The sequence below is a fragment of the Macrotis lagotis genome, chromosome X (genome assembly GCF_037893015.1).
Source record: "Macrotis lagotis isolate mMagLag1 chromosome X, bilby.v1.9.chrom.fasta, whole genome shotgun sequence".
NCBI lineage: Eukaryota > Metazoa > Chordata > Mammalia > Peramelemorphia > Peramelidae > Macrotis > Macrotis lagotis.
Window position 1 is genome coordinate 384,610,747 of NC_133666.1, and position 27,438 is coordinate 384,638,184.

General features: G+C 38.1%; 1 protein-coding gene across 3 annotated transcripts in view; it reads right to left on the minus strand.

The window, feature by feature from the left end:
- The window catches only part of BCL2 (BCL2 apoptosis regulator), a 227,298-nt gene extending 211,948 nt beyond the window's left edge, over positions 1–15,350 (minus strand). The window contains exons 1-2 of one of the 3 annotated variants that reach the window (XM_074203977.1): positions 14,553–15,350; positions 13,391–14,327 (exon numbers count right to left, since the gene is read on the minus strand). In XM_074203977.1, the coding sequence (XP_074060078.1) occupies positions 13,391–14,011 (621 nt within the window). In that variant the 5' untranslated portion in view covers positions 14,012–14,327; positions 14,553–15,350. Of the gene's footprint in view, positions 1–13,390 lie in introns of all 3 variants that reach the window. The other 2 variants (XM_074203978.1, XM_074203976.1) reach the window with 2 other exon arrangements.
- Positions 15,351–27,438: the final 12,088 nt, after the last annotated feature.

A 27,438-nucleotide genomic window follows, 5' to 3' on the forward strand; every position in this document is an offset into this window, starting at 1 on the left:
TATCCCCACTCAACCTAGAAATGTGTTTGTAGTTATCTTCCACATATTGAATACTTTTTTTCTGTGTATACCTGCATTCATGCATGTATATAAACACATGTGTGGATGTACATACAATATAGATGCATGCTTATATGTGTATTCATATATATTGAATAAATGCTTGCTAAATATTGAATTAATGTAGCTATCCAAGTAGTTATATGGCATATTTGTCCATAATTTAAATTAGGAATTGATATACAATATGTCTTGTTCTGACATAGAATAGAAAAATATCTTAGTCCAGCAGATATAGACAGAAGAAAAGAAAACCTTTAATACTCACATTTTGGGGTTTTGCTGTAGCCTATACAGTTAATCTTATAAAGTATTTGCAGATTCTTCAATCTCTGTCATAGCTTTTTAAAAAACAATACAGCTGGAGAAATGTAGTGATTAGGACTCCATTAAAAAAAAAAAGAAAGATGAATTGGTCTCAATGGAAAAATCTTCCTTGAAAAATTAAAGTTCTACTTGACACTGTGGTTTCTTATTGTTTTCAAGAGACATAATAAAGAGCCCTGTAAAGCTCAGTCATAAGCTTCTGACTCATTATATTGAAGCCCCAGAGAATTTCAGGAGTTGATTATTAACTAGAGATGGAATATGGTTATATCAGTGGAATTATGAGACTGAAGAAGAAACATAAATGGAAACAAAGATTTTCCAAATAAAGAGCTTCCCCTCATCCACCCCACCCTCCACCATTCAGATACATGTTGCAAATGCAATGTTCCAGATGACATCTATGATACAGACAAATTCCATAGTAACTTCCTCATGGAAAAGAAGAGATAACAGCACCTGTAACACTTCTTCCTTTTCCACACCATCAGAAAAGTGAGTAGGACTGGCCACCAAGTTCAAGAGAGCTTTTCCAGGAGGATCAGTATTTATAATAGATTATTTGAGTTAAGTTTACATATTCAGATTTTAATAATCAACATTTGTCACCCTGAGGAAAGACCATAACTTTTTTTTCTTTTTTAGTTTTTGCAAGGCAGTGGGGTTAAGTGGCTTGCCTAAGGCCACACATCTAGGTAATTATTAAGTGTCTGAGGCTGCATTTGAACTCAGGTACTCCTGACTCCAGGGCTGGTGCTCTATCCACTGCGGCACCTAGCCACCCCGAAAGACCATACCTCTTAAAGAGATTTTGTATTGTAAGTTTTTTAATTATATATCATATATCATTGGCAGAGGGCACTCTGCCTTCATTGCATTTTGTGTTCTTAAAGAGTTGCCTAGATTAATGAGAGGGCAGCTAATGGGTCAGTGAATAGAACTGTAGGCTTAGAACTAGAAAGACTCCTCTTCAGGAGTTCAAATCTGGCTTTAGACACTTACTAGTTGTGTGAATCTGGGCAAATCACTTGACCCTCTTTGCCTCAGTTTCCTAATCCTAAAATTAAGGAGGAAATGGCAAAGCACTCTACTACCTTTGTCAAGAAAACCCCAAATAGAATCACAAAGCGTTTGATACAACTTGGGGGCGGGGGAGAAACAAGCAGGTGATTTCCCCAGGATCACAGAGCTATAATGTTCCAAAGATAGGACTTGAACAAAGGGGTTTCTGAGTTCAAAGGTCATTTGCCTCTGAATTGCTGGCTTCTTTAACTAAATCCTACTCTCGTGTCATATATAGAGATATTATGTGTATTCTGTCTGCACAATAGAATATAAGCTTTTTCAGAGTGTGTTATGCTTTTGCCATTGAATACCCAAGGACTACCATGGTGCTTTGAATATACTAAAAAAAATTCTTATTAATTAATTGATTGATTAGGCATTGACAGGCAATAGGAACTTCTTGAACAAATACTGAGGCCAGATGACAAGTTGAAGGTGGACACCAAAATTCTTCATGACAGCTCAAATGGGGTAATCATTAGCATTCAAGTTCAAAGAGGTTTATCCTTTTGTTTAGTCCATATACAGAGAAAATGAAAGAAAACATATAAGTTAAGGCCTTGAGTACAGTGGATAGATCATGTCAAAAGGTTTCATAAAAATATTTAAATTTATAAAGCCTTTTTTAATCTGAAAGGAGAAAAATCCCACCTTTGAAAATTTAGCAGATGTAAAAACTTTTAAGAAAAATTATTTATTCAATAAAAATTCTCCAATAAAATCTTAGAACCAGTGAATCTTTACAATTAGTTTCTGATAAGCAGAAGAGTACTATACAGCTTAGAAATGTCCTTTTTTTTGGATATTAAAGGAAGTGACCCTGTTTTTACTGAAACTTTTCACATATTTTCCTAGTTTATAAATATATCATCATATGAAATAGAAAAGTCTTCATGCTGTTCAAATCATTCTTTTCAGAATTTTGTTTTCATTTCAGAAAGTTAATAGAATAGACTAAATACTTTAATGTGTACTTTAAAAGTCTTACTGTACATAAATAGTGCTAGTTGAGCAAATATTTAACAAAGGGAAGTCCCCCTCCCTTTCAGTTCTCTTATTATACATATTAAATTAACTGTTAAAAGTATCTTTTAAAGTTATCTACATTTTTCTTCCTTTCAATTCAAGCCTAATGCACAAGTGAACAGCTACCTGAGTAAATTTAAAAAAAAAAAACATAACCTTAAGTTTACACAAAATTCCACACAATTAGTGACAGTAAAAACCCAAATTCTTTTTTCTCATCTACAAAATCCTTAAGGAGAAAACTGTCTTACCAGCTACAGAAATAATTTTAAACTGTAAGGACAGTTTTATGAGGAAAAGATTATCAAAATACTACAACATGCTATAGAAATCATTTTCATCATCATGGCAATTTATGAGGGTGATCCATTCCAAAAATTAAATAAAAATTTTATTTTGTTGCAAGTTTCAATATTTTTAAGCCCAATGATCACCAGCTTGATACTATAAGCAGAGTTCTGGAGTGGAGCAGACTTGTATTAAGATACTCTTATAATCTGTGCATGACAGAAGAAAGAGTAAAGTATCTTCAAGTGGAAGAGGCAAAACTGAGATAGGATGTAGAAGCAGAGATACCCTTGAAAAAATCTATTTAGAATAGTCCAGAACTAACATTATACTACCTAAAATTAAGGTGTTTTGTGTTAGATTAGTGGTAACAAGCCTAGATACAAAAGAGAAAGTAAGTACTGGGGGAAGAAAAAAGAAAAGAGAATAGTTGGGAAGGAAGTAACTGGTATATGTTCTCCAAAACCTTCAAATTCTACTTGGTCTGCAGATGACAAAGAGTAGGAAGGCAGCAACAGAGAGAGAGAGAGAGAGAGAGAGAGAGAGAGAGAGAGAGAGAGAGAGAGAGAGAACAGTCCTTTAAAACAGCTGAGAGAATAGTATTGTACAAAATGAAAGATTCTAAAGAACCATTGGTGAGACAAAGCAGCAGAGAACTCTTGAAACACTTAGAGGCAAAACATGTTACATAAAAACTGATACTGCCAAGGACCAAATTTCAGCATAGGTCGCCTTTAGGGATGCCCCACAGTAAGGGTTTGTTGTTATTATTGTTTTCAGTCTGGGTTGGAAACCAAAAAGAATGTTCAGCTGAAACCACAATCCAAATGATTTATTCCACAAATGAAACTCAGCAGTGTCCATAAAAGACTTCCTCCAAGAGCTTTGTTTTGGTGGGGAGGTGACCCTTAAACATCACACCAGCAAAGAGCAAGTTCTAGCAGGCAGTACAGAACTGAAAGGATCATAAGGTCTGAACTGGACAATGACTGTCACGGGGTGGGGTGGGGGGAGCAGTCTAGCTAAGTGATGAGGGATTCATCACCAAAAGGCAGGTTACTAGGAGATAGATCCTAGAGTACCATTAATAACTGAGTAACACTATTAAGAAAGGGATGGATTATGATGTGGATTTGTGGAAGGAGTATCCATACTAATGAAATCACAAGTTTCTTGGAAAATTAATATAGTTTATCATGAAAAGTAAATTGTTGCTGTTGTTGCTCAGTTATTTCAGGCATAACCAACTCTTTATGACCCCATTGGGGTTTTCTTGACAAAGATACTGGAAGTAGTTTGCCATTTTCTTCTCCAGCTCATTTTACAGATTAGGAACTGAGGCATACAGGGTTAAGTAACTTGTCTGGGGTCACATAGCTAGTAAGTGTCTGAGGCCCTTGAACTAAAATCCTCATGCCACCAGGACTGGCACTCTAGCAACTATACCACCAAGCTACCCCCAAAATTAAATTTCATCTCCTTCAATAAAGAGAGTGGGTGGTGAGTGGATGCCAGTGCTGTGAGCATGATGAAGTCCTACATTAAAATTATTTGTTAAAGATTTTTTTGATTAACTGAAAGAAGATTCCTGCCTCTCCAGCAAAGAGTACATCCCTGGGGCTACTTTTGGGGGTTGCCACTAACAAATGTGGCACTGGATGAGTCACAATCTGAATCATTAGAGGATTCATCCAACTCATTGAGATTCCCCAATTCAATTCAATGCCCTCAATACCAGAGGGCACTGGACCTAAGTTTCAATCCTACCCTTAGACATTTATTAGCTCCCTGACCAAGGGCAAGTCACTTAATTGCAGTGGTTCAGTTTCCTCATCTATAAAATGAAGGGGTTAGAGATAATAGTCTTCTGCTTTCCCCTCCAACTCTAAATTTATAAGTCATTGAAATATTAGAGTTGATTATGTCTCAACATGCAAGTGGAGAATTTAAAGAAAATTCTATGGTTGTTTTGGGTATTTAAAAAATTGCCTAAAGCATTGACATAAAAGACAATAAATTCTTTCTTTGAGTGAGGGGTTTGAATTAAGTAGAACAGATTAAAACACATGGTAGAGGAGGCATTGTAATGCTCCCCCAGTGCAGTCAGAACTTGATTAAAATGTAATTGGGAAATATTTAACAGAAGAAAAAATACAATAGAATACAGATAATGTTAATATGTATTTTTCTGAATCAATATGTGTCCAGGGATCCTACACCACTGATGTAGAAAATTATCTCAATTCTGTACTTGCCCTGCATATGTAGGCACAGTTATAAAAGTACTTCTATTGATAAACTCAGACACACACACACACACACACACACAGACAAACATACAAACAAACACACAAGATATGTTTTAATAGCATGTTAAGGTCTTCAAGAAGCTTTTCTCACATCACTCCTGCAGGTAAATAGAACAAGTATTACTGAGTTCTTTTGGATTATAGTAAGTGATTTTTATTTATTCAACATATGCCCCTAGTGACTTGGGTATGCTTACAAAATTCATAAACTTCTCATTCTTTAAACTGACAAATAAAACTAGATCATTCGTGAAACTCAAAGTCTCTTACAATGATAAACGAAAACAGAGACAGAGCATCCATGTAGTATTTGCAAAGGTCTAGTACAACTAAATAATATTATTTTCCTGAAGAACAGAACATTCGTTTTGCAATATCAACTTTCATTCCTTTTATGGGTCATATAAAAATAGAACAGGTGGTATAATGCCAATTCTCAAATAAGGGTATTCACTTTTTCCCTGTAAGATCAATTTAACTAAATTAAATTATAAGAGACTTTGGTGTCCAGTCCTTTTAGTTTACAATGAAGAAACTAAGAGTTGGAGAAGTAAGATGATTTTCCTACTACTATAGAAATGGTAAATTGCACAAGATGGATTTGAATCCAGAATCTCTTGTCTTATGGCCATGTTGCCTCTCAAGAGTAAATTGGACATTTACATGGCATTTCTCAAAAACTTTTTATAATATTCTTATATTTAAACATTAAAATAGCCCTGTATGTGGACACCAAAGGAATTATAATTCTGATTTAACAGGAGGAAACTGAGGTTAAAAGACATTAAGAAACCACTCATGTTGCCAAATTTGAAAGGATAGGAAGCAAGATCAAATTCTGGTCTCTCCTTACTTGGAGTCTTCAGCAGATGTTGCATTGGATGGAACACTAAACCTGGAATTAGAAAGACCTGAATTCAAATCCTAGGTCAGGCACTTATAAACTCTGGTCAAGTCTATCTCAGTTTTTCTATCTATAAATTAGGAGTAATAATTCTGACAACTCAGGGTTTTATATAGGGAAAAAATGTGATCATATTTGTATAGCACTTTGCAAACCTTAAAGTAAATTGGAAATGCTAGTTATTAGCATTGATGATGCTCATCATCAGCTTTATTAAATGAAAACACAGTTTCACCTCAGTCAATATAATAAAATAGTAGCACAAGAGTAGTCAGTCAATAAACTAAGAAATCTTAAGTCGATAAAATGTCTCCTACAAGATTAAGAAATTGGGAGGTCCCAACTACAAATGAATAAAGTAAGTTATCTTCAAAAGGTTTATAAAACCTTTAAACTTCAAATATGAAATATCTCTAGTAGAAAAAAAAGACTTTAGTTGTGTATAATTGACAGTGTTGTTTTTTAAAACAAATGCACTTCTGATAAATTTCTGTTGCTGCACTGTTGCTACAATATTATTAATTGCCTTAGAATTGAGGTTAGGGTAGCAGAAGTAGGGAGAAACCACCAATGATATATGTAGCACTCACCCCCCCACTGCTTGGTGAATGGGCTTTCCATTGAAGAGGTAACTGAATTACCAACAAAGCTCGAAACCAAGAGATAGAAAGAGAAATTCCATTTAAAGAAATTGTAAACAACATAAAATACTTGGGAATCTACCTCCCAGAAATTATATGAACATAACTCAAAACACTTTTCACACAAATAAAACCAGACCTGAACAGTTGAAAAATGTCAGTTACTCATGGTTAGGCAGAGTTAATATAATAAAAATGACAATTCTACTTAAATTAAATTACTAATTCAGTGCCATGCCAATCAAATTACCAAAAAATTATTTTATAGCATGAGAAAAAATAGTAACAAAATTCATCTGCAGAAACAGGTCAAGAATATCAAGGAAATTAATGGAAAAAATAAATGTAAAGGAAAATAGCCTAGCCATACCAGATCTAAAACTATATTATAAACCAGCAGTCATCAAAACTATCTGGCATGGCTAAGAAATAGAGAAGTGAATCAGTGGAATAGATTAGGTAAAAATGAAACAGGAGTTAATGACTATGATAATTTCCTGTTTGATAAACCAAAGAGTTCTAGCTTCTAGGATAAGAATTCATTATTTGACAAAAACTGCTGGGGAAATTGGAAAATAGTATGACAAAAACTAGACACAGACCAACATCTCAGTCTATAACATGATAATGGGTACAGGATTTAGACATAAAGAGTGATATCATAAGCCAATTAGTAGAACAAGGAATAGTCTATCTAAGGAATGGGGAGAAGTTTTTGACCAAAGAAGAGATAGGGAACATAATAAATTACAAAATGGATAATTTTAATTACATTAAATTAAAATGTCTTCACACAAACAAAGCCAATGCAACCAAGATTAGAAGGAATGCAGAAAGATAAGAAACAATTTTCAGTTAGTATTTCTCATAAAGGTTTCATTTCTAAAATAGAGAATTGATTCAAATTTATAATACAAGTTTTTCTTTCTCCAATTGAAAAATGGTCAAAAGGCATGAATAGACAGTTTTCAGATGAACAAATTAAAACTATCTATAGTCACATGAAAAAATGCTCCATATTATTACTGATTAGCAAAATGCAAATCAAAACAACCCTGAGGTATCACCTCATACCTATCAGATTGGTTAAAATGACAAAAAAAGGAAAATGATCAATATTGGAGAGGATATGGGAAAACTGGGACATGAACGTACTGTTGTTGTTGTGAACTGATCCAATCTATGTGGAGAGCAATTTGGAACTATATCCAAAGGGCCCTTTGAACCAGCAATACCATTTCTTGGTCAGTATCCCAAAGAGATCCTAAAAATGGGGAAAGGATGTACATACACAAAAATATCTATAGTGATTCTTTTTATAGTGGCAAAAAACTGGAAATTGAGGGGATCCCATCAATTGAGGAATGACTGGACAAAGTGTGGTATATAAATATTATGGAGTACTATAGTTTTGCAAGAAATCATGAGCAGCCCGACTTCAGAAATGCATGGAAAGACTTGCATGAACTGATACTGAGTGAAATGAGCACAACCAGAACATTAATAGCAACATTGTGAGTTGATTAATGGTGGAGGACACAACTCCTCTCAGCAGTTTAATGACCAAGGACAATACTGAGAGACCTGTTAAGGAAAATGCCATCCACATCCAAGAGAAAACTATGGATTCTGAATGCAAAGAAAAATATACTATATTCACTTTTTAAAACTTCTCTTATGTTTTTCTTTCTCATGAGCCCCCCCCCCCAGTTCTATTGCTTCTTTCACAATATGACAAACATGGAAATAAGTTAGGCACAATTGTACACATACCACCTATACTAGATGTTTGCTGCCATGGAGAAGGGAAGGGTGGGGGTAGAAAAATGTGGAACTCAAAGCTTGAAAAGTATGAATGTTAAAAACTATCTGCAAATAACTGGAAAATAAATAAATGATAAAGAAAAAAAGAAGTTAACTGAAACAATGTAGGAAATTTGGGGTGTTTTTTAACTGCGGCTTTTTATTACCTGAGGGGGCTGTATAGTCAAGTTACATTTAAGCAGTGTCAAATGTGTTAGTTCAGTCCAAAATTACTAAAAAGTACAACAGGTTCTCACTAGAAAGCACAATAGAAACCTGGTGGTTGAGTAAAAACATGTTTTCAGTGATACAACTCAACAATAAACAAAACAGGCTCAAAACCTAAAGGATAATTAGATTTACTCACAATGGAAACAATGGAGTCAATAAAGTTTTGTAACTATCTAGATCTAAAAAGGTTTTTCTCGTACATTAATCAAAAAAATTGTAGGAACGGCAATATTTTTTATCTACACAATGAATTATTAAAGAGTATCATGTGATTCCTAACTGGCTTTAAGAATGTACTTTCCCAAGGAAAGTTCATCATTATTTTATTTAAAGCTAGATATTTTAGGGCTATTTTTAATCTTAACATTTTGATGCCAAAATTGGTTCTAAGCAGCTGATGTTTAACTGCTGGAAAATTGATGTTCCTTCACATATCATCTGGCACACTAGCTTCAGAATGCTCTGACTATCCAGTTAATCAGATGCCTCAGTGGCTGTGAACTGCATTCAGCTTAACTGAATGCTTGCTGACCAATCTGACTGGTTCCAAAAAAGGGCTACAAATAACTAAATTCCCACTCTCAAAAGCACAGTCTAGCTAAAGCTGTCTTCAAGGACAATTTGAGGTTCCGAAAGAGAAAAAAGCCACCTCAGCAAACAAATGGAATGGAAACAATGAGAACCTTATAGAATGCTCTCCATCCTTTCATTAATACTCTCGTAAGACACAGCTGAACATCATCTCACTTCCCAGTATCTGAGGTGTAACAGTTTGCACTGTCCATCAACTGCTCAGAGCATAACACTTCATTTGTAAGAGTTCCTTTGTCACTAAATAGAGGCCTAGAGCTCCAGTAGCCAATTAAAAAATCAGACTCTGGCAGGATGATAAAATAATGGTTAAGAGGGTCATTAAAAGAGTTAAACCATCTGACCATCACTAGGGCAACTCCTTTGAAATTTTAACACTTAAACAGAAATGTTAGCTTACCTGAAATGGACCACTGATGCCCAAGCAAATTGCTTTGGTGCCCTGGGAAACTAAGATGGTTAGATAGACCTAACCACCTTAAGAATGGTCTCTTTTTTTCTCACTGCTTTTAATTTACTTCTTCCCAGCATTAGACTACCCCAGTGGGCATTCAGGAATTTATCTAGGCACCAGACCTTTTGGGATAGTTGTCAGGAGAGCAGAAATGGTCAATTGCAAGGTGCAACCTCACCTAACATCTCATTCCCTCCCCCTTTTCTCCCAGTAACATAACCCCTTCATAAAAAAACTACCCAATAAACCATTTTAGAAAACTTTCTCACTTAACTGCTAATTCAATTTAAATGCTAACCTTGCTCTGCCTTTCTCAGGATGTAACACAACACCTTATTCAAATTTAAGAATAAGCCACATATCAGGCTTCAACCCAGCCTTTACCTCTGATTTTCTGTAAATGTCAGTGATGATCTAGCAGAGATGTGACATTCTGTGCCAAATCCATGCCTTCCCAAAGAAATTTTTCTCCTTTAGTTTAGTGCCCAAGACTCAGACTACTTTAATAAGTTTGGTGTCAAAAAGTTACACTGTAAGTAAAGCAAAAAGCTCCATAGGTTTGAATATAGCAGTTTAGAAACTGAATTATTAAATCCTAGGAAAATTGCAGATTGCAAAGATCTTATGATCTGCTTTTAAAGAGGTTGATATTACTCTGACATGAAAAGTGGAGTATATTACCATGTATCTAAAGTCCTCTCCAAGACTTCAGAGTATATAATCTAAGTCCCTCATTTACAGATGGAGAAATTAAGGCCTAGGGAGTTTAAGTGACTTGCTCAAAGTGACATAAGCAAATGACAAAATATGATTTTTTTTATGTGCCACTAGAGTACTAAACTAAAAATACAAAATGATAATGCGAACAACTTGAAATGATACAAAACAATAATAAATAATAAACTGAGTTGTATTATTTTTAAATCTGAATAAGATGTTACATGACATCTTGAGAAAGGCAGAGAAAGATTAGATTGTTGGGTCAGAAGTAAAGATTTTTTTTCTTTTAGGTTTTTGAAAGGCAGATGGGGTTAAGTGGCTTGCCCAAGGCCACACAGCTAAGTAATTATTAAGTGTCTGAGGCCACATTTGAACCCAGGTACTCCTGACTCTAAGGCCGGTGCTTTATCCACTACACCACCTAGCAGCCCCAAGTAAAGATTTTCTATGAGAGGTTAGAAATGTTGAGAAAGGTTGCACTTTGTAATTGATCATTCTTGCTTAATACTTTTCATTCTTTAAACAAAGATTCCACATGTCATAGTTTTTATTACTAACTCCCCCACTTATCATTTCCATATATTGTGACACTTTTTCAGCAAATCCTTTAGATTTCCATGAAGTCACCAATTTTTCCTTCTGAAAGCTAGCAAAATTTCTGCTTTAAGACATTTGTGGTTTTATTTTAGCTAACAGTTTGGTCACAACTTGCCTTCACTGTCTTGGGGCTTTTCATTGTATGTATATTTTGACATAATAAATTTAATCACTGTCAATCATAAATATTTGTGTACTATAAAAATATCTGAAAGCCTGATAGTTCTTTCTGCCTACCCCCAGCCCCAAAAGAGCCTTCATTAAAAACACAGATTCACAAGCATATGATTTGACTAGCTTAGGATTTAGAACTGGTAGGAACTTGAGAGCCAAAGTTCTCTTTTACAGCAGAGGGAATTGAGGATTCGAAAGGTGAAGATTTACTCAAGGTCACAGAGAGGGGAAATAACAGAATATGCTATAGCTAAAATGCAAAGATAATTTATATATACATTTGTAATAATTTAGCAACCTCTCTAATATATTTTTATTTTCTTTCTTTTCTTATCACTTTTATTAATGTTATTTTATGGATGCCAATTGCCATCTGGGCTTTCTTCCACCTGACAGAGGTTTGACAGTATATTCTTAATGATTAGTAGTTTGGCTTTAGATGTAAAATAATCCTTTTGGAGACCACAGATCCTAGCAACACACACACACACACACACACACACACACACACACACACAAACACACATATATATATACTCTTTGGCCATGGCTGTGAAAAAAATAAGCCTAAATTTCTTGATATAATATCTTTAACTAAAGTGTTTCAGAGAAACTGTAATTGTTTTCATAATTGATATCTTTTTTAAAAAGCACATACACATATACACACAAACCATGTTGGATGATTCTTCCAAAAAGTCAAAGACCCAATTAAAGGAGAGTTAGCTGAAGAATAAATTTGCCCCATTTAGTCTTATGATGTGGATTAATGATGCAAATCTAATTAATTTCATTTTTAAATCTAAAGATCTATACTGATATTTGTCCCATTTTCATTTTATGGTCCTTCTCTCACACAAAGGATTATCATTAAATGCTTTGCATAAACTGTATGTTAATGTATATAAATCTATGTACAGAGAATATGTGCATAATATTTCACTTTCAGTCATCCATAGGTCTTTTTCTGTTATCAGGTCTTATTAAGCAACATTAGTAGCTCTTCCAAGGACAAGAAAGAGAGAGAGAGAGAGAGAGAGAGAGAGTGTGTGTGTGTGTGTGTGTGGGTGTGTGGGTGGGTGGGTGGGTGGGTAAACATCTTCTAAGGTGACTTTTCAGATTCACAAAAACATGGAAGAGGATTCTTTAAATCTCAGAATAAGAAGCTTTATTTGTCTACCACAACTGAAATCTGGATACAAAAGTTCTGCACTTCAGGTATGCTCTGAGATTTCAGGTTGAAATTTAATTCTGAATCTTATTCAAGTTTCAATGATATGGTCAAGTCAATTGTCAGCAAGTTCTGGATTAGAATGCCAATTTGGAAAAATAGATGAAACATTTATACAGGTTCTTTACATCTGTCAATCACTGCCTCTGAGGGTCCATACTATGAGATAACATTCCTTTTTTTACAGAGTAGTGGTCAACTGAAAAGTCCAGTAGAATATTTCATCAAAAGGTATAGATGCTATACACTGAACAGAATCTAAAATTTAAAAAAGCTTTAGGTTAACCAGTTATACAAATAAAATGCAAAGTATTTCACCACAAGAAAGGAGTTATTAATAACCTGAAGTTCTAGTCAAAGTATACTGTTGTACATGTCCGTCTCCTTGGATATGGACAGGTCCCACAATCATGAAACAAATTATACACATCCCACAGTCCTGTTTGTGTCAGGTTTGAGCCAATGGAACTTCTGGAATGTGAATTTTCTGCTTTAAAATGCACTCTGCAGTTTGAGAATCCCCCCCCCCACCCCACCCCAAGGGAAAAGGCGTCTCACATTTTCTCTCCTTAGGTCATACCTTTATCAGTAAATCAGTACAGGGAATAGAAATTGAAGAAAACATTCCCTGATTCTAGTGGATTTTAAACCCCACAAAATGATAAGTCAAGCCTCACTGTCCTCATCAAGGCTAATTTATCAGAAGATACAAGTTGGCAAATACTTCACTTGCAACAATACTCTGAAACCATGTTGTTGGAAAAGGATCATCCAGTGGGTGTGAAAGGGCAAGAGGGAAGAAGAGTAAAGGAAAACCTAGAGGAAGCCTTTGATCCCGCCTTTAAGGACTTAGCTGCCATCATCTTTGGCAGAGAGGTGACCATACACTTCAGGGAGCAGCCTCCAGGGTCAAGTCTGTGATACAGACCCCCACTCACAGTGAACAAGACATGCAGCCTAGGCACCTACCCATCCTCCGTTATCCTGGATCCAAGTGTGCAGGTGCCGGTTCAGGTACTCAGTCATCCATAGGGCAATGCTGTCCACCAGGGGCGACATCTCCCGGTTGACACTCTCCACACACATAACACCACCAAATTCAAAGAAGGCCACGATCCGCCCCCAGTTCACCCCGTCCCTGAACAACTCCTCCACCACTGTGGCGAAGCGTCCCCTGGCAGTAACGGGGGTCAGGTGCAGCTGACCTGACATTTCATCGAAGTCTCTCCGGTACCTTCGAGAGAAATCATCTCCGGCTTGACGAAGGGTCAGATGGACCACAGGTGGCACTGGACTGACAGGAGGTCCGGCAGCAGTAGCAGCAGCAACAGCAGGCGGAGGCAAAGGTGAGTTTCTAGCAGCAGAAGTAGCCAAGTCCTGGGGTTCAGCAGGCAGAGGTGTATGTCTTGGCTGGTTGGAGAAGATCCCAACAGCAGGGGCAGAAGCAACAACCGGAGGAAGACTCGGAGAGGTTGGTGCCCTCAGATCTGCAGCCTCCCATTCGTACCCTCGCTGTGATAGCTTATAATGAATATATTTCATCACTATCTCCCGATTATCGTACCCTCTTCTTCCAGGGTGAGCCATCATTCCAAAAGGAGGAAGCGGTAAATACCAAGGAGAGCAGACAAATGGTGACAACACACCCACCTCTTATTCCCTCTCCCACTTTACGCCCCCCAAAAGACAGAATGAGAATTATAATCCAGTTAGTTTATTGGATGTGCTTTTCATTTCTTGACTTTGGGGAAGTCTTGTTTGAAATATTTTGTTCTTCCTGGTGGTTTTACCCCTTGGTATGAGATGCACAGTATTTAAGATTTAAATTCCTTTTGTATCTTTTTTTATTTCCTGAGGCACGCTATTGTTATTATTTAGATTACTTTATTCTATTTCCTCGGTGATGCTGAAAGGTAAAAAAAAAAGCTCATACTGAATCAAAATCAGGTGCATTTTCTTCTAGATACTCTAGGGTGAATGTGGTTCATAACTACCAATACTGCTACATATTACACAACTTATAAGAATTTACTAGACTTGGAATCAAATATACTCTAATGCACTTTTAGGTAAAACCTCAAAGGTCTATTAAAAGTTACATAAAGTAATTTTTCCTCTGCAAAGAACTTACTTGTATTCTAAGTACTGAATGCTCCTCTGTCAAGTTTCCTTTTTTGTGAAAACAGAACAAACTCATGGGGGGAAAAAATCCCACAAATCTTCAGTACTTTCAAGTTATATTTGCTTTGAAACTTCCAAATTGAATCGGGAGTTGGAAAAAAAAATTAGAAGGATTTCCAAATTAATCCCCGGACTTCTGTTTTGGACATCTCCAAAGAAATGTCAAACCCTAGAGATCCCCATCGGAGAATCCGGGAGCCAAAAGGAGGGGGGGGGGAAAGAAAGAAAGAACAAGGCAGCGACGGCGGCGGCGGTGGCGGATGAATGACAATTCCCAGTCCGGTCTCCCGCAGAAGTCCTGTGGCTTTCCCCGTGCAGTTCACACACGCACACGCGCGCGCCTGCAGGCATTGATCTCTGCTCCGGTGCCTGCTTCACGGCTCCATTCAAAAGAGAGGAGAGGAGGGGGGGGGAAGGGGGAAGGGGGAAAAAATCAAATCAAATCCCCTTCTGATTCAACTCCGGACAGAAAAAACGAGCTTTTCCCAAAAAGCTGCTCGGTAAACGGAGGCAGAACGAGTTCACGCCGCCCTGTGCTCCCCGGGAGGAGACCTCGCCGTGTGTGGTGCTGCTGGTGCTGTGAAGGGGTGGGGGTGACGCCGGGAGGGGAGGGCTTTCTTTTTCCCTCCTTTCCTAAAAAGGCTGCCTGCTCCGGAGTTCTCCCCTCGAAACCCCCTCTTCCGCTGCGCCCACCGAGGCAGCCCGGGCTGCCGCACGCCCTTTCTCCTCTTCCACCACCTCCACCTCCACCACCACCAGCACCGGCACCTCCCCCCTCCACTCCTCCTCCTCCTCCTCGCCGCCTCCACCACCTCCACCCCTGTGCAGCGAAGTCGGGGCTGGCAGGGCTGAGTCGGCTCCGCGCGCCGCCGGCGGGGAGGTCCCGGCGGCTAATGCACATTCACTTGTAGCGGCGGCGGCGGCGGCGGCGGCGGCAGCGCCACAGGGAGAGTTCAGTGCAGCTGCAGCGGGGCGCACCGAGGGATGGAGGGGCCGGGAGGGCGGGGGTGCAGGGAGAAGAAGAGAGCGGGGGAGGGGGCGGGGGCAGATGCTGGCCTCTTACTTCATTCTCCTCACTAACCAACTGGTTTCCTGTGGAGGCTACGTCACTGTTCATTCAAAAAAAAGAAGAAAGAAACCCTCCTCCTCCTCCTCCTCCTCCTCCTCCGACCCTCCCCCCCACTCCTCCAGCTTCCCCTTCCCCAATTAAAGGGACAGCGACGGAGCTGGGAATGGAAAGCCAGCGGCCTCGGGAGAGGGCAGGGGGAGGTGCGGCCGTGTCACCCCCCCCCCCCCCGGGGCCGGCCCGGTCCCGTTCTCCCCGCGGTCTCCCAACCAGACCAGGCGGGCTGGGCTGGGAAAGGGGCTGAGTCCGAGGGGGAGGGGCGGAGAGCACGCCCGCCCAGGGCCTGCTGGTGGGTGGCACGGTGGAAGGGGGGTGGGGCGCCCCCTCCCCCAGGCCGGCCCTGTCCGGCCGCCGGCGCGCGGGGCCCGGCCCGGGAGCCCGCCGGGGAGCGGGAAGCGCGGGCGCGGACAGCGGCGGCCGCGGGAGCCTCTCCCGCCCGGCCCGAGCCTCTCCCGCCCGGCCCGAGCCTCTCCCGCCGGGCCCGAGCCTCTCCCGCCGGGCCCGAGCCTCTCCCGCCGGGCCCGAGCCTCTCCCGCCGGGCCGGAGCCTCTCCCGCCGGGCCGGAGCCTCTCCCGCCGGGCCGGAGCCTCTCCCGCCGGGCCCGAGCCTCTCCCGCCGGGCCCGAGCCTCTCCCGCCCGGCCCGAGCCTCTCCCGCCCGGCCCGAGCCTCTCCCGCCCGGCCGGGGCTGCCCGCCTCCGCGCATTACATAATGGCTCGCCCGGCCGCGGGGCCCGGCGGCGGGCCCGGCTCTGTCTGCCCGCGGGCCGGGCCCAGCTGCCGGGCCGCGGGGGGGGCGTCAGGAAAAGGACAAAACACCACTTAACCAGGGAAGAGCTGACCCAGCGACTCCCAGAACCCGGGCGGCCGGCCCGGCCGGTGCGCCGAGACCCGAGTAGTCATAAAAGGGAGGAAAATCCGACAGCTGCGGCGCTGGGGAAATCGAGTCTATTCAAAAAATGGGGGGGGGGGGTCGCCTTCGTGCCTTCAGCCGGCCTGGACTTCCCTGAAAAGAGGGCTCTGGCCTGGCCGAGGCCGGGCGGGCTGGCCCCAGCCGAGGAGGGGAGCTTGACTGGCTCTTAGGCCTCTCCACAGGCGTGTTTACTTTGCAACGGCTTCCATGAGCCTTCACCGCCAAAAGGCTTCCTCAGAGGAGGCTGAATGTGCCTGTTTCTGTGTGTGTCTGTGTGTACTTGGGGCGGGGGGGTGTGGTGAGAAAGGAATGTTGGGGGGAGAAGGCTCAGGATACGTGTTTTTTTGTTGCTTTAAGTACAACCACCTCCTCTGAGCTCTTTTTCAGAAATTTGGGAGTTAGCTGCGAAGGGTCCTCGAGACTGGTGGACCTGCGACTCTAGGGTACCCCCCCCCAAAAAAGTGCATCTGTATAGGAGATAATAAATTTTGCAAAGCTTCTCCTTTCCCTAGGCCAGCTACTAACAATGGTTGTCATGTAATATGGCAATTTACATACATTATCTCATTTGAATCTTACTGTAGGTGTTAATTATCTCCCTTTTATATGAGAGAATTGTGAAACTTAAAGACCTAGAGACCCAGCAGGGGGTGGGAGGGTGTCGCAGTGTCATCCCTTCCCCTGGGACAGCTCCCTCCTCCTCCGCCCGTCTCCCCACCACCACCAGCATGGGAGGCAAAGCCGGCGGCCCAAACTCATACAATGCCTAAAATGATTAAAGAGCCCAGGCCTGTGGACTCTCAAGCAGCATCGGGCCGAAAACCCCTCATGTTTGCGTTTTGTTTAAATGAGGTCTAACTTCGAGCCTGGACAAGTTAATTAACCAATCGGTTTCCCAGAAAAATCTTAAAAACTATTTAAATTGTGTAGAGGGAGTTGTGTCGATGAGAACTCTATTCACCGGGTAATAAAAAGTTATCATCAGAAATTATATTCATCAAGATTTAGGGAGACAGCCTAGTACAGTGAGAAGAGTAGTGACTCAGGAGTTAAGGAACTTGGGTTCAAATCCTGCCTCTGACGTTCATCTTGAGATTTGCTTCCTCATTTAAAAAAAAAAAGGTTGGGTGCACTACAAGGACTTTGGAGACCCAGGTCCTATTAAAAACTAAGGTGAGAAAATAAAGAGCAGTGGACTGACTTGGAGATAAGAAATCTGATATTCTAATTCGAACTCTTGCTAATTAGCTGCGAATTTCTGCAAATTACTACCTTGATGGGCGTCAGTTTCCTCCTGAATAGCTCAGACGGATTATATATCCCTTCTAACTCTAATTCTGTGACTAATGAGAGCAGTTTCCAACTTCTCAAAGTATAAAAGCTTTTTTTTAACATCAAACTGCAGTTCCCCATGAAAACAGTTCTACTATTGCTTGATAAACTCTTTAAAAAAGCTATTATTCATCCCTAAATCATACAGATACATATATATTTGAAAAATAGTAAAGTCTCTAAGCAAAAACATTGTTATACTATAAATTTTATTGAAGCTAAAGGAAGAACAAAATAACAATAATTTTGTCCACATGGATCTTCAGATCATTTGCAATAACTACTTGGCCTGTGGCCCACATGTCAGGAACCATCAATTGATGATCTAAGAGCAGCCTCCAAGAATAGGCAACAAGGAGGTTTATTAGTTACTTGTGTCTGGACAGTTTTCTTTTTGAAAGGATAGAATGTAACGAAACAAATTCAAATCTCAAATGTTAAAGTCACTGTGATTTGCTAAATAGTATCTTATAAGGTAATATGCAAAGAATAGAAGTATATATATCTATGTATTCATTATACACAAGCACAAAATGAGATGTGGTCAAGGATACATGCTGAATTAAAGAATGTTTTCTAACCAAATTAATGAACCTTTTCTTAATATAGAGAGCCTTGCCAATAGGAACAATAAAATATGTAAACTGGTATACAATGGTAGAAATCCTTTCCACTATTCCTCAATGTCAGAGAACCCCCACCCACTTACCCCAAATTCCTCTTCCTCACCAATTGCTCTTCAGAATAAGAAAAAAATATGAATCCTCTCTCAAGGTATGCCTCGGGAAGGAAGGGGAGGGAATAGGGAAGGGAGGAGATAAGTTACTAACCTTCCAAGTTCTCAGTTTGACCTCTAGATGCATTTTTCTAATAGGAAACAAAGGAAAACTTTGATACTATGATTCAGAACTTTTATGAGCTAAATAAGCTTCTTTGGTCAACTTGGGAAATTAATCTTCCCTACTAATTTAAAACGCTGGTAAAATGGGAAGGGAGGAGTCATGTGTTGTGAGTTCCAAAAATTTATAAAGGAAAGGAATAAACAATTACATAGCATTTATTATATGCCAGACTTTGTGCATATTTACAAATATGACTTCATTGACTTATAACTCACATTTATGCAGAAATTTAAGACTTACACTGCACTTTCCTTACATCAATTTTGTAAAGTTAGTGCAATGTTATTCTCCCCATTTTATGGATGAGGAAACAGAGGCTCTGAAGAGGTTGCCACTAGTTGAAGGAAACACAGTTGAGTATTGAAGCAGAAACCAAACCCAGATCTTATAATTCTAAGGTCAACATTACTTTATTATTCTTTGACAATTCATATACTTCAGAAACACATTGTTTCTGAGCTCAATGCCTTTATATTGATTCTCTTCTCCGTGACTCACTTGGATGAGCAAATGATCTGTTGGAGCTATTTGATTCATTTCTTTGGGTTAAAATTTACTTTTGAATCAATAGGCTATTCCTTAATTAAAATTTACTGGCGTCAAGATGCTATTCATTAATTCAGAATTAATTAATTCTTAAAGTTCAGAATTGAGAGTGTCAGTAACCACAGAGAAGTAACAGGTACCATTTTAGAAACAACTAGGAATATAACTGCCCTCCTTAATCAGAATTTTTCTCAAAATGTGTTCTTTAAAAGATACTTAATGATTAAGTAGGTCTGCTGTTCTCTTGAAACATTCTCAATTTTGAGTCACATCGTGGTAGTGGTACAGAATCAGTTCACAAAGTTTGCACTATTGCTACATTTGACATTAGAAATTTCTAATGGACAGGAGAACTAGCTGGTGAAGTGGATGGAGTGTGACCTTGGGCAAGTCATTTAATCCCATTGCCTTGCAAAAACCAAAAAAGGAAGAAAGAAAGAAATCTCTCATGGGGAATATGAACTCTCACCTCAAAGGCAGGATATTCTGAGCAATTTTCAGAAACCTTTTCATCACCATCATGATCAAAAGACAGGGAAAGGGATACAATTTAAGTACAATTAATTCCATTCTAAAGTCTCAAAAATCGGCTCAAGACAAAAAGTAAGGTGAAGGTCCATTGTATTTTTGGTTGGTTTATAGGTTCAAAATTTTAAGAGATTTAAAAAAACTCCCAAGAATATTTGAATGAAAGACTACATTACTCATATTATGTTTAATGCTACCTGTTATTGTATATTCCTGAAAATAGAGAAATGATGAAAGCACTTTAATTTTATTCCCAAACTCATGCCATCAATTTCTCCTTAGGCTCAAAAGATACCTTTCACCATAATTTTCAACCCACTTTTTCTATTTTTGTCATATTCTTGATCCAATGTCTTCTTTTCCCCAAACCAGAACATGTCCTTCCATCTCTTAAATTCTTTTTTATCTTAAATCTGAACATATAAATGTAATTGAAACACATTTTCTATTTACTAAACTTTTTGAACACCCCTAAATTCAGAAAAAAATTCAAGTGATATAGAGACCTTTTGTAACTAAACTCAGTTGCTAAAGATATTAGAAAATATTAAGTACAGAGTTATAATCCCTATTCTTACTAACTTTATATATCTTTAAAGGAATCATATAATCTCTAATCTCCTTACATGCCAAATTTCCTCATTCGTAAATCTTGCATTGTAATTTCTAACAAATTTGACAGAAGTTTAAAAGTGATAGTGAAACATTTTGACATCTGTTCCATAGACCCACAGAACTGATTCACTGTAGACCACAAAGATAAGGAAATTCCAAAAGAATTCCACCAAGGGAAAAAGAAACAAGGGCAAGAGGGTAAAAAGAGCATCGAATGTATTAAAACCCAAAAACTTAACAAGATAGTATAGAATAAAGGTCAATATCTCATCAATATAATATAGAATAAAGGTCAATATCTCATCAATATAATATTTTATACTTAGCATCAAAACACTATCATTGGGGGGGGCATTAAAACAAACAGATGTAGTCTCACACCCAAGCATTGCTTTAAGGAATTTTACAAGCCTGGAATCATAAATCTTCCTTGAAAGAGTTGAGATCTCCTAACTACTATTGTTATTGTCTTAATAATACAGGAGGCAAAAAAGATTCGCAGTAGGGGAGAAGAGTGTAAGTACTAAAAGTAATATTAATGGCACAGAAGGAGGCCACAAGCCAAAATTGTAAAATACATCTATGGTACCTTGTTGTCATTGAACTGTGCTGTATTAGTTATTAAGTGATTGTAGATAATAAGTATTATAAGCATATGGATATTTAACTTGATTATGTATGTGAAATTTCAAGTATGGTATTTTGGAATCGTGTGCTCAGTAGAATGTCTGTAAGACAAGTTCAAATCCCATCATTGGCATTTATTGATCCTGTGATCTTTTGCAAGTTATTTAGCCCATGCTGACTTTTGTACTTGGTGTCAATCTTGTCCTTGTCAATCTTTCTGTTTAAAAAATGTAATTGAGGGGTGGCTAGGTGGAGCAGTGGATAGAGTACCGACCCTGGAGTCAGGAATACCTGAGAATTTGAATCCAGCCTCAGACACTTAATAATTACCTAGCTGTGTGGCCTTGGGCAAGCCACTTAACCCCATTGCCTTGCAAAAATCTAAAAAAATTAAAATTAAAAAAAAGTAATTGAGGGAGTGGTTCAGTTGTTCATGAAGAAACCCACTTCATTAAAAAAAAGCAAGAATATCTTTTACAGAAAAAGAATAAAGCTCTATTCTCATCTTTATGACTTTGAAGTAAAGGTATTTGTATTTCATTAACAAGCATCACTGGATAGTTATTAAACTCTAACAGCAATATAAGAGAATGCTGAGACTTTAACAAATACTTTTCACATAAATTAGCACAGCATAAAAACTATCTTTTTATTTAAAAAATAAATGTAAATGATACAGTAGATAAAACATCAGTCTTGGAGTCAGGAAGATCTGAGTTCAACCTTAGTTCCTTAATAACTATATGACTCTGGGCATGTCATTTAAGCCTCTGCCTGCCTCAGTCTCCTAAACTGTAAAATGGGGGTAATAATAGTAACTTTCGGAATTGTTATGATGATCAAATGAGAAAATATTGTAAAGTGCTTAGATAGTACAGTAGCTGATACATAGTAAGCCCTTAGTAAATCCTCTCTTCCTTTCTTGTTAAACTTATTTCTTTAGTATTTTCCTTTTTTCCCCTTCTTTCCAACCTTCTTCCTTCCTATATATTTCTTAAACATGTTTTTTATACTTTATGAACCAAATCAAAGAAACAGCTTATCTTTTATTACTGCTTATTCTTTGTTACCATTAAGTAATCAAATTTTTTTCTTAACTGAAAAGATTAATAATTATCCACTACATTTCACCAAAATGTTGCAACCTTTACTTGCCAGTTTTCGCCACCTACTGGTGGTTTTTTCTTTTTCTCTTCCTTTTGTTTAATGTATTTATATTTATTTCATTAAATATTTCCCAATTACAAGTAAAAAAATTTTGATATTCATTTTCTTAAAATTTTGATTTCTAAATTGTCTTCCTTCCTCCAATCCCCCCTCATCAGAAAAGGCAAGAAATTTGATTTTGATTATACATATGAAGTCTTGTAAAACATTTTCGCATTAGCCATGTTGCAAAAGAAAACACAACAAAAAAAGAAGAAAAATATAGAAAGTTAAAAAGTACGTTTCAATCTGTATTCAGAGTTGATCAGTTTTCTCTCTGTAGAAATCCTTTGGAATTGTCTTAGGTCATTGTCTTGATCAGAGTAACTAAGTCTTAGCTGATCATCCTTACAATGTTGCTGTTACTGTATATTATGTTCTTTTGGGTTTGCTCATTTTACTTTGCATGAGTTCATAGAAGTTATCCTGAAACCATACTGCTGGTAATTTCTTATAATATAATACTATTCTATCACAACTTATTCAGTCATTCCTCAAATGATGAGCATTCTCTCTATTTCCAATTCTTTGCCACCACAAAAAGAGTTGATTTAAATATTTTTGTTCATATAGATCCCTTTTCTTTTTCTTCAGTCTCTTTGGTATATAGACCTGGTAGTGTTATAGAAGGGGTCAAAGTGTATGCACTGCTTTGTAGCCCTTTGGGCTTAGTTCGAAATTGCTCTCCAGAATGATTACACTGGTTTACAGCTCCACCAAGAGTGTATTAATGTCCCAATTTTTCTATAGCTTCTTAAACATTCGTCGTTTTCCTTTTCTGTCATGATGGACAATCTGATGGATGGGAAGTGAAATATCAAGTTTTTTTAATTTTCATTTCTCTAATTCCTAGTAATTAACAACATTTTTTTTCCTTGTGACCACTGATAGCTTTGATTTCTTCTGAAAATTGTGTGTTCATAACTTTAGAGCATTTATGTGAGGAATTAAATTTGGTGAAAAATTACCTCCCCCTTTGTATTCAACTTCAGAGTTTGGGGATTTAAAAACTCAATGTCAATCAACAAGCAAAGCATAATTCTGATTTTTCTAGAGTTTATATGATTAAATTTTAATTATTTACATTTAAATGACTGAAATTATTTAATGTTTAGTTTAGAAAAAAGAGTGAGTGGTATAGAGTAACTATTAGAAAAGTTTAAAAAAAGAATTATAAAAAAATTTGAGTTGAAAGATGCACTATTTATCATCCTCATTTTACACATAAAACATACTGAGGTCAGAAGAAATTAGTGACTTGCCCAGGGATACTCATTTAGTTAAAGTAGTGTTGGCATTACAGTCCAAGTCTTTAGCATGCTCTTTCCCCTATACTACAAAGCTCACCTTTACTACTTAAGTCCATCTGTGTTCTATAAATGAAGAAATTGTGAGTACTGAGTTTCCTCAGTTTAAAGATACAAGAGGTATGCTTATCAGATATCCAAATAGGATTTTTTTATTAAAGATTTTTTTTGAGTTTTACGATTTTGATTTTCCCCCAATCTTACTTCCCTCCCCCACCCCACCCCCACAGAAAGCAATTTGTCAGTCTTTACTTTGTTTCCATGTTGTACATTGATCCAAATTGTGTGTGATGAAAGAGAAATCATATTCTCAAGGAAGAAACAAAAAGTATAAGAGATAACAAGACCAGACAATAAGATATCTATTTTTTTTTCTAAATTAAAGGGAATATTCCTTGAACTTTGTTCAAACTCCACAGTTCTTTATCTGGATACAGATGGTATTCTTTTTTGTAGACAGCCCCAAATTGTCCCTGATTGTTGCATCGATGGAATGAGTCCATCAAGGTTGATCATTGCCCCCATTTTGCTGTTAGGGTATACAGTGATTTTCTGGTTCTGCTCATCTCACTCAGCATCAGTTCATTCAAATCCCTCCAGGCTTCCCTAAAATTCCTGTCCCTCCTGGTTTCTAATAGAACAATAGTGTTCCATGACATACACATACCACAGATTGTTAAGCCATCCCCCAATTGAAGGACATTTATCCAAATAGGATTTTAAAGGACCTTGACAGGCTAGAATAATGATGCAAAAGAAGTAAAAGGTTTTTCTTTTGGGAGAGTGGGGGAGAGAAGAGGGGTTGGTACCTATCTATGATTTAATTGGCTTGGAGAACTCTTATTGACCATTGCAGCTTTTTAACTTTTCTGACATTTTGGCTGTTATCTGATGCACTGAGGTTATGTGACTTGTCTAGTAACTAGTCAGTATTTTAGAGGTAGATTTAGAATATGATAAGACATATTTCTGAGGCCACCTCCCTATTCATTATTCCACATTGCCTCTCTATCTTTTAACCCTATTAAAATTTAAATTTGTACTCTTTGATTCAATAAAGCAATAATACAAATGCAGGATGCAACAGCCAGAAGAAATGTGAAGATGACCTAGGATTATAGCTAATAATAAATTTAATGAGTCAACACTGACATGACTACACTCCCCAAATCTAAGATTTATAATATACTTATTAATATATACAAGTATCAGAAGTTAGCTATACTTTAAATTCAGAATATCTCTGAACTCTAAGCTTCAGTTCTATTTTTCACTTTTTGGTCTCCTTGCCACTCTCATTTCAGTCCATACTCCCCACTTTTGCCCAAGTTACTTTCCTTAAATGCAGACCTGATTGTGTGCTTCAACTCATTTATTCCTATCATTTCCAGGATAAAATATAAACTCCCATGTATAGCATTTAAAGTCCTTCACAACCTATTTTTCATTGTGAATTTCTTGCTGTCTTGTACCAGAATGACCTTCTCTCTGTTCATCAAACACCTTTCTCCCACCTCCATGTCTTGTAAGCCATCCATCCCTCCTTGCCTGTCTCATACAGTCTATCTCCTCCTTTAAAACTTAGGTCAAGTGCCATAACTTCCAGGGACCTCCCTCCCAATCTAACTTGTCTATAATCATTTTGTATTACTGATATTGATATATCACTTTTTGGTGTAATTAGTGGGTCAATCATTTTAAGTAAAGATTGTATCTTTTTTTTTCTTGTAGTCTCAGTATCTAGTATAGTACTTGGGGCAAAGTAGGAGACAAATAGCTCATTGATTGATTAAGAAGCGTTTCCTGGGAAGGATAATCAGCATGTTGGAATTCTCTGAAAACCAGACAATATGAGGAAATTTAGCCTGGAGAATGGAATCTATCTATCTATCTATCTATGTGTGTTTTTATATACACACATACACATACACGCACATATAATATGTATGTATCTGTGAGTTGTACGTGTATATTGTGTCAATAAGTATTTACTAGGAGTTAGGTACTATGTTAAGCAATAGGGAATACAAAGGCAAAAAAAAAAGTCCCTGTCCTCAAAATACTCACATTCTCATGGAGGAGGAAAAACAATTGTGTTTTATTATGGAGATAATCCTAGAGGGAAGGCATTAAGATTAAGGAGTACTATGAAGGTCTTCTTGCAGAAGATCAGATTTCAGTTGAGATTTGAAGGAAGTCAAGGAAGCTGGGCAGTAGAGATGAAAAGGAAATGAGTTCTGGGTAGAAGGGACAGTCAGTGGAAATGTCTGGAGTTGGAGTATCTTGTGAGAATAGTAGTAAGGTCAGTGTCACTGAATCAGAAAGCACGTGGAAGGAGTAAGGTATAAGAAGACTGGAAATGTAGGAGGAGGTCATGTTATAAAGGGCTATAAGAGTTAAATAGAGGCTTTTATATTTGATCCTGGAGGTAATAGGGAGCCATTAAAGTTTAGTGACATGGTCATCCCCGTGCTTTAGGAAGAGCAGTTTGACAAGTGAATAGAGGATGGGCTGGAGTGGGGAGTAGAGTGGGTATGCAATGATGATAATCATCACTGAGGATGTGACAGTGTCAAAGGAGAGGAAAAAAGTATATGAGAGTTGCTTTTGGGGGGGGGAGGAGGGAGGACCATCAGGATTAAGTGACTTACCCAAGGTCACATATCTAGTAAGTGTCTAAGGTTGAATTTGAACTCAGGTCCTCCTGATTCCAGGACTGGTCCCATCCTAGCTGCCCCAATAAGAGATTTGACAAAGATGGGAACAATAGGACTTGAAAACTGATTGAATATGGCAGGTGAGATATTAGGGAGGCATAGAGGACAACATATGTGACTAGGAGGATGGTGGTGCCCTTGACAGTAATAAGAAAATTAACAAGAATGAAAGGTTTGGGGAGGGAAGATTTGAGTTTAGTTTTTGAACATGTTAAGTTTGCGATGTCACATAGACAGAAGGAGATGTAAGACTAGAAGTTAGGGCTAGAAAAATAAACCTATTATCTCTACATAGACATGATAATTGATTCCATGGGAGATGATAAGATCACCAAGTGAAACAGTACAGAGGTAGAAGAAAGCCCAGGATAGAGCTTTGGGCTATATTTACAGTTACCATATATGACCTGGCAAAAGTAACTGGAAAGGAGGGGTCAGACAGGTAGAAGATGAATCAGGGGAGCATTATGTACTAGATGTGTATGCAAATGTGTGAATATATATGTATATATATATATATGTATATATATGTATATAGATATAGATATATACTTTTATATATCTGTATGTGTATGGGAGTAGCTATCATGTATCTCTAACATGACAGTGTTCCAAAACTTTTAGTACCCTTTTTAAGCTACTAATTTAAAATTTTTGTGTAGATGGAAACAGAATAAAACATGTAAATATATTAAAAATTATATATGACATCTAATGTTTGCCATATGATAGCTAAATCTAATAATATATAGCATATATATAATACATATGTTCAAGACTATCATGTGTTTGATGTTGGGTGACTGATAAATCCTGGAGATGAAGGCCATTGACTGGGCTGAGTGTAAGGCAATTCCCACTTTGAGGAAAAGAGGGACAAGATCCTAATCAGGATCAAATCAAGCATTAAGTCAAAGGCCAAGTCAGGTTTCAAATCTGTATTTTTCCCACTTTGAGGGAAAGAGGGACAAGATCCTAATCAGGATAAGGTTTCAAATGTGCATTTTTCTGTAGCACCA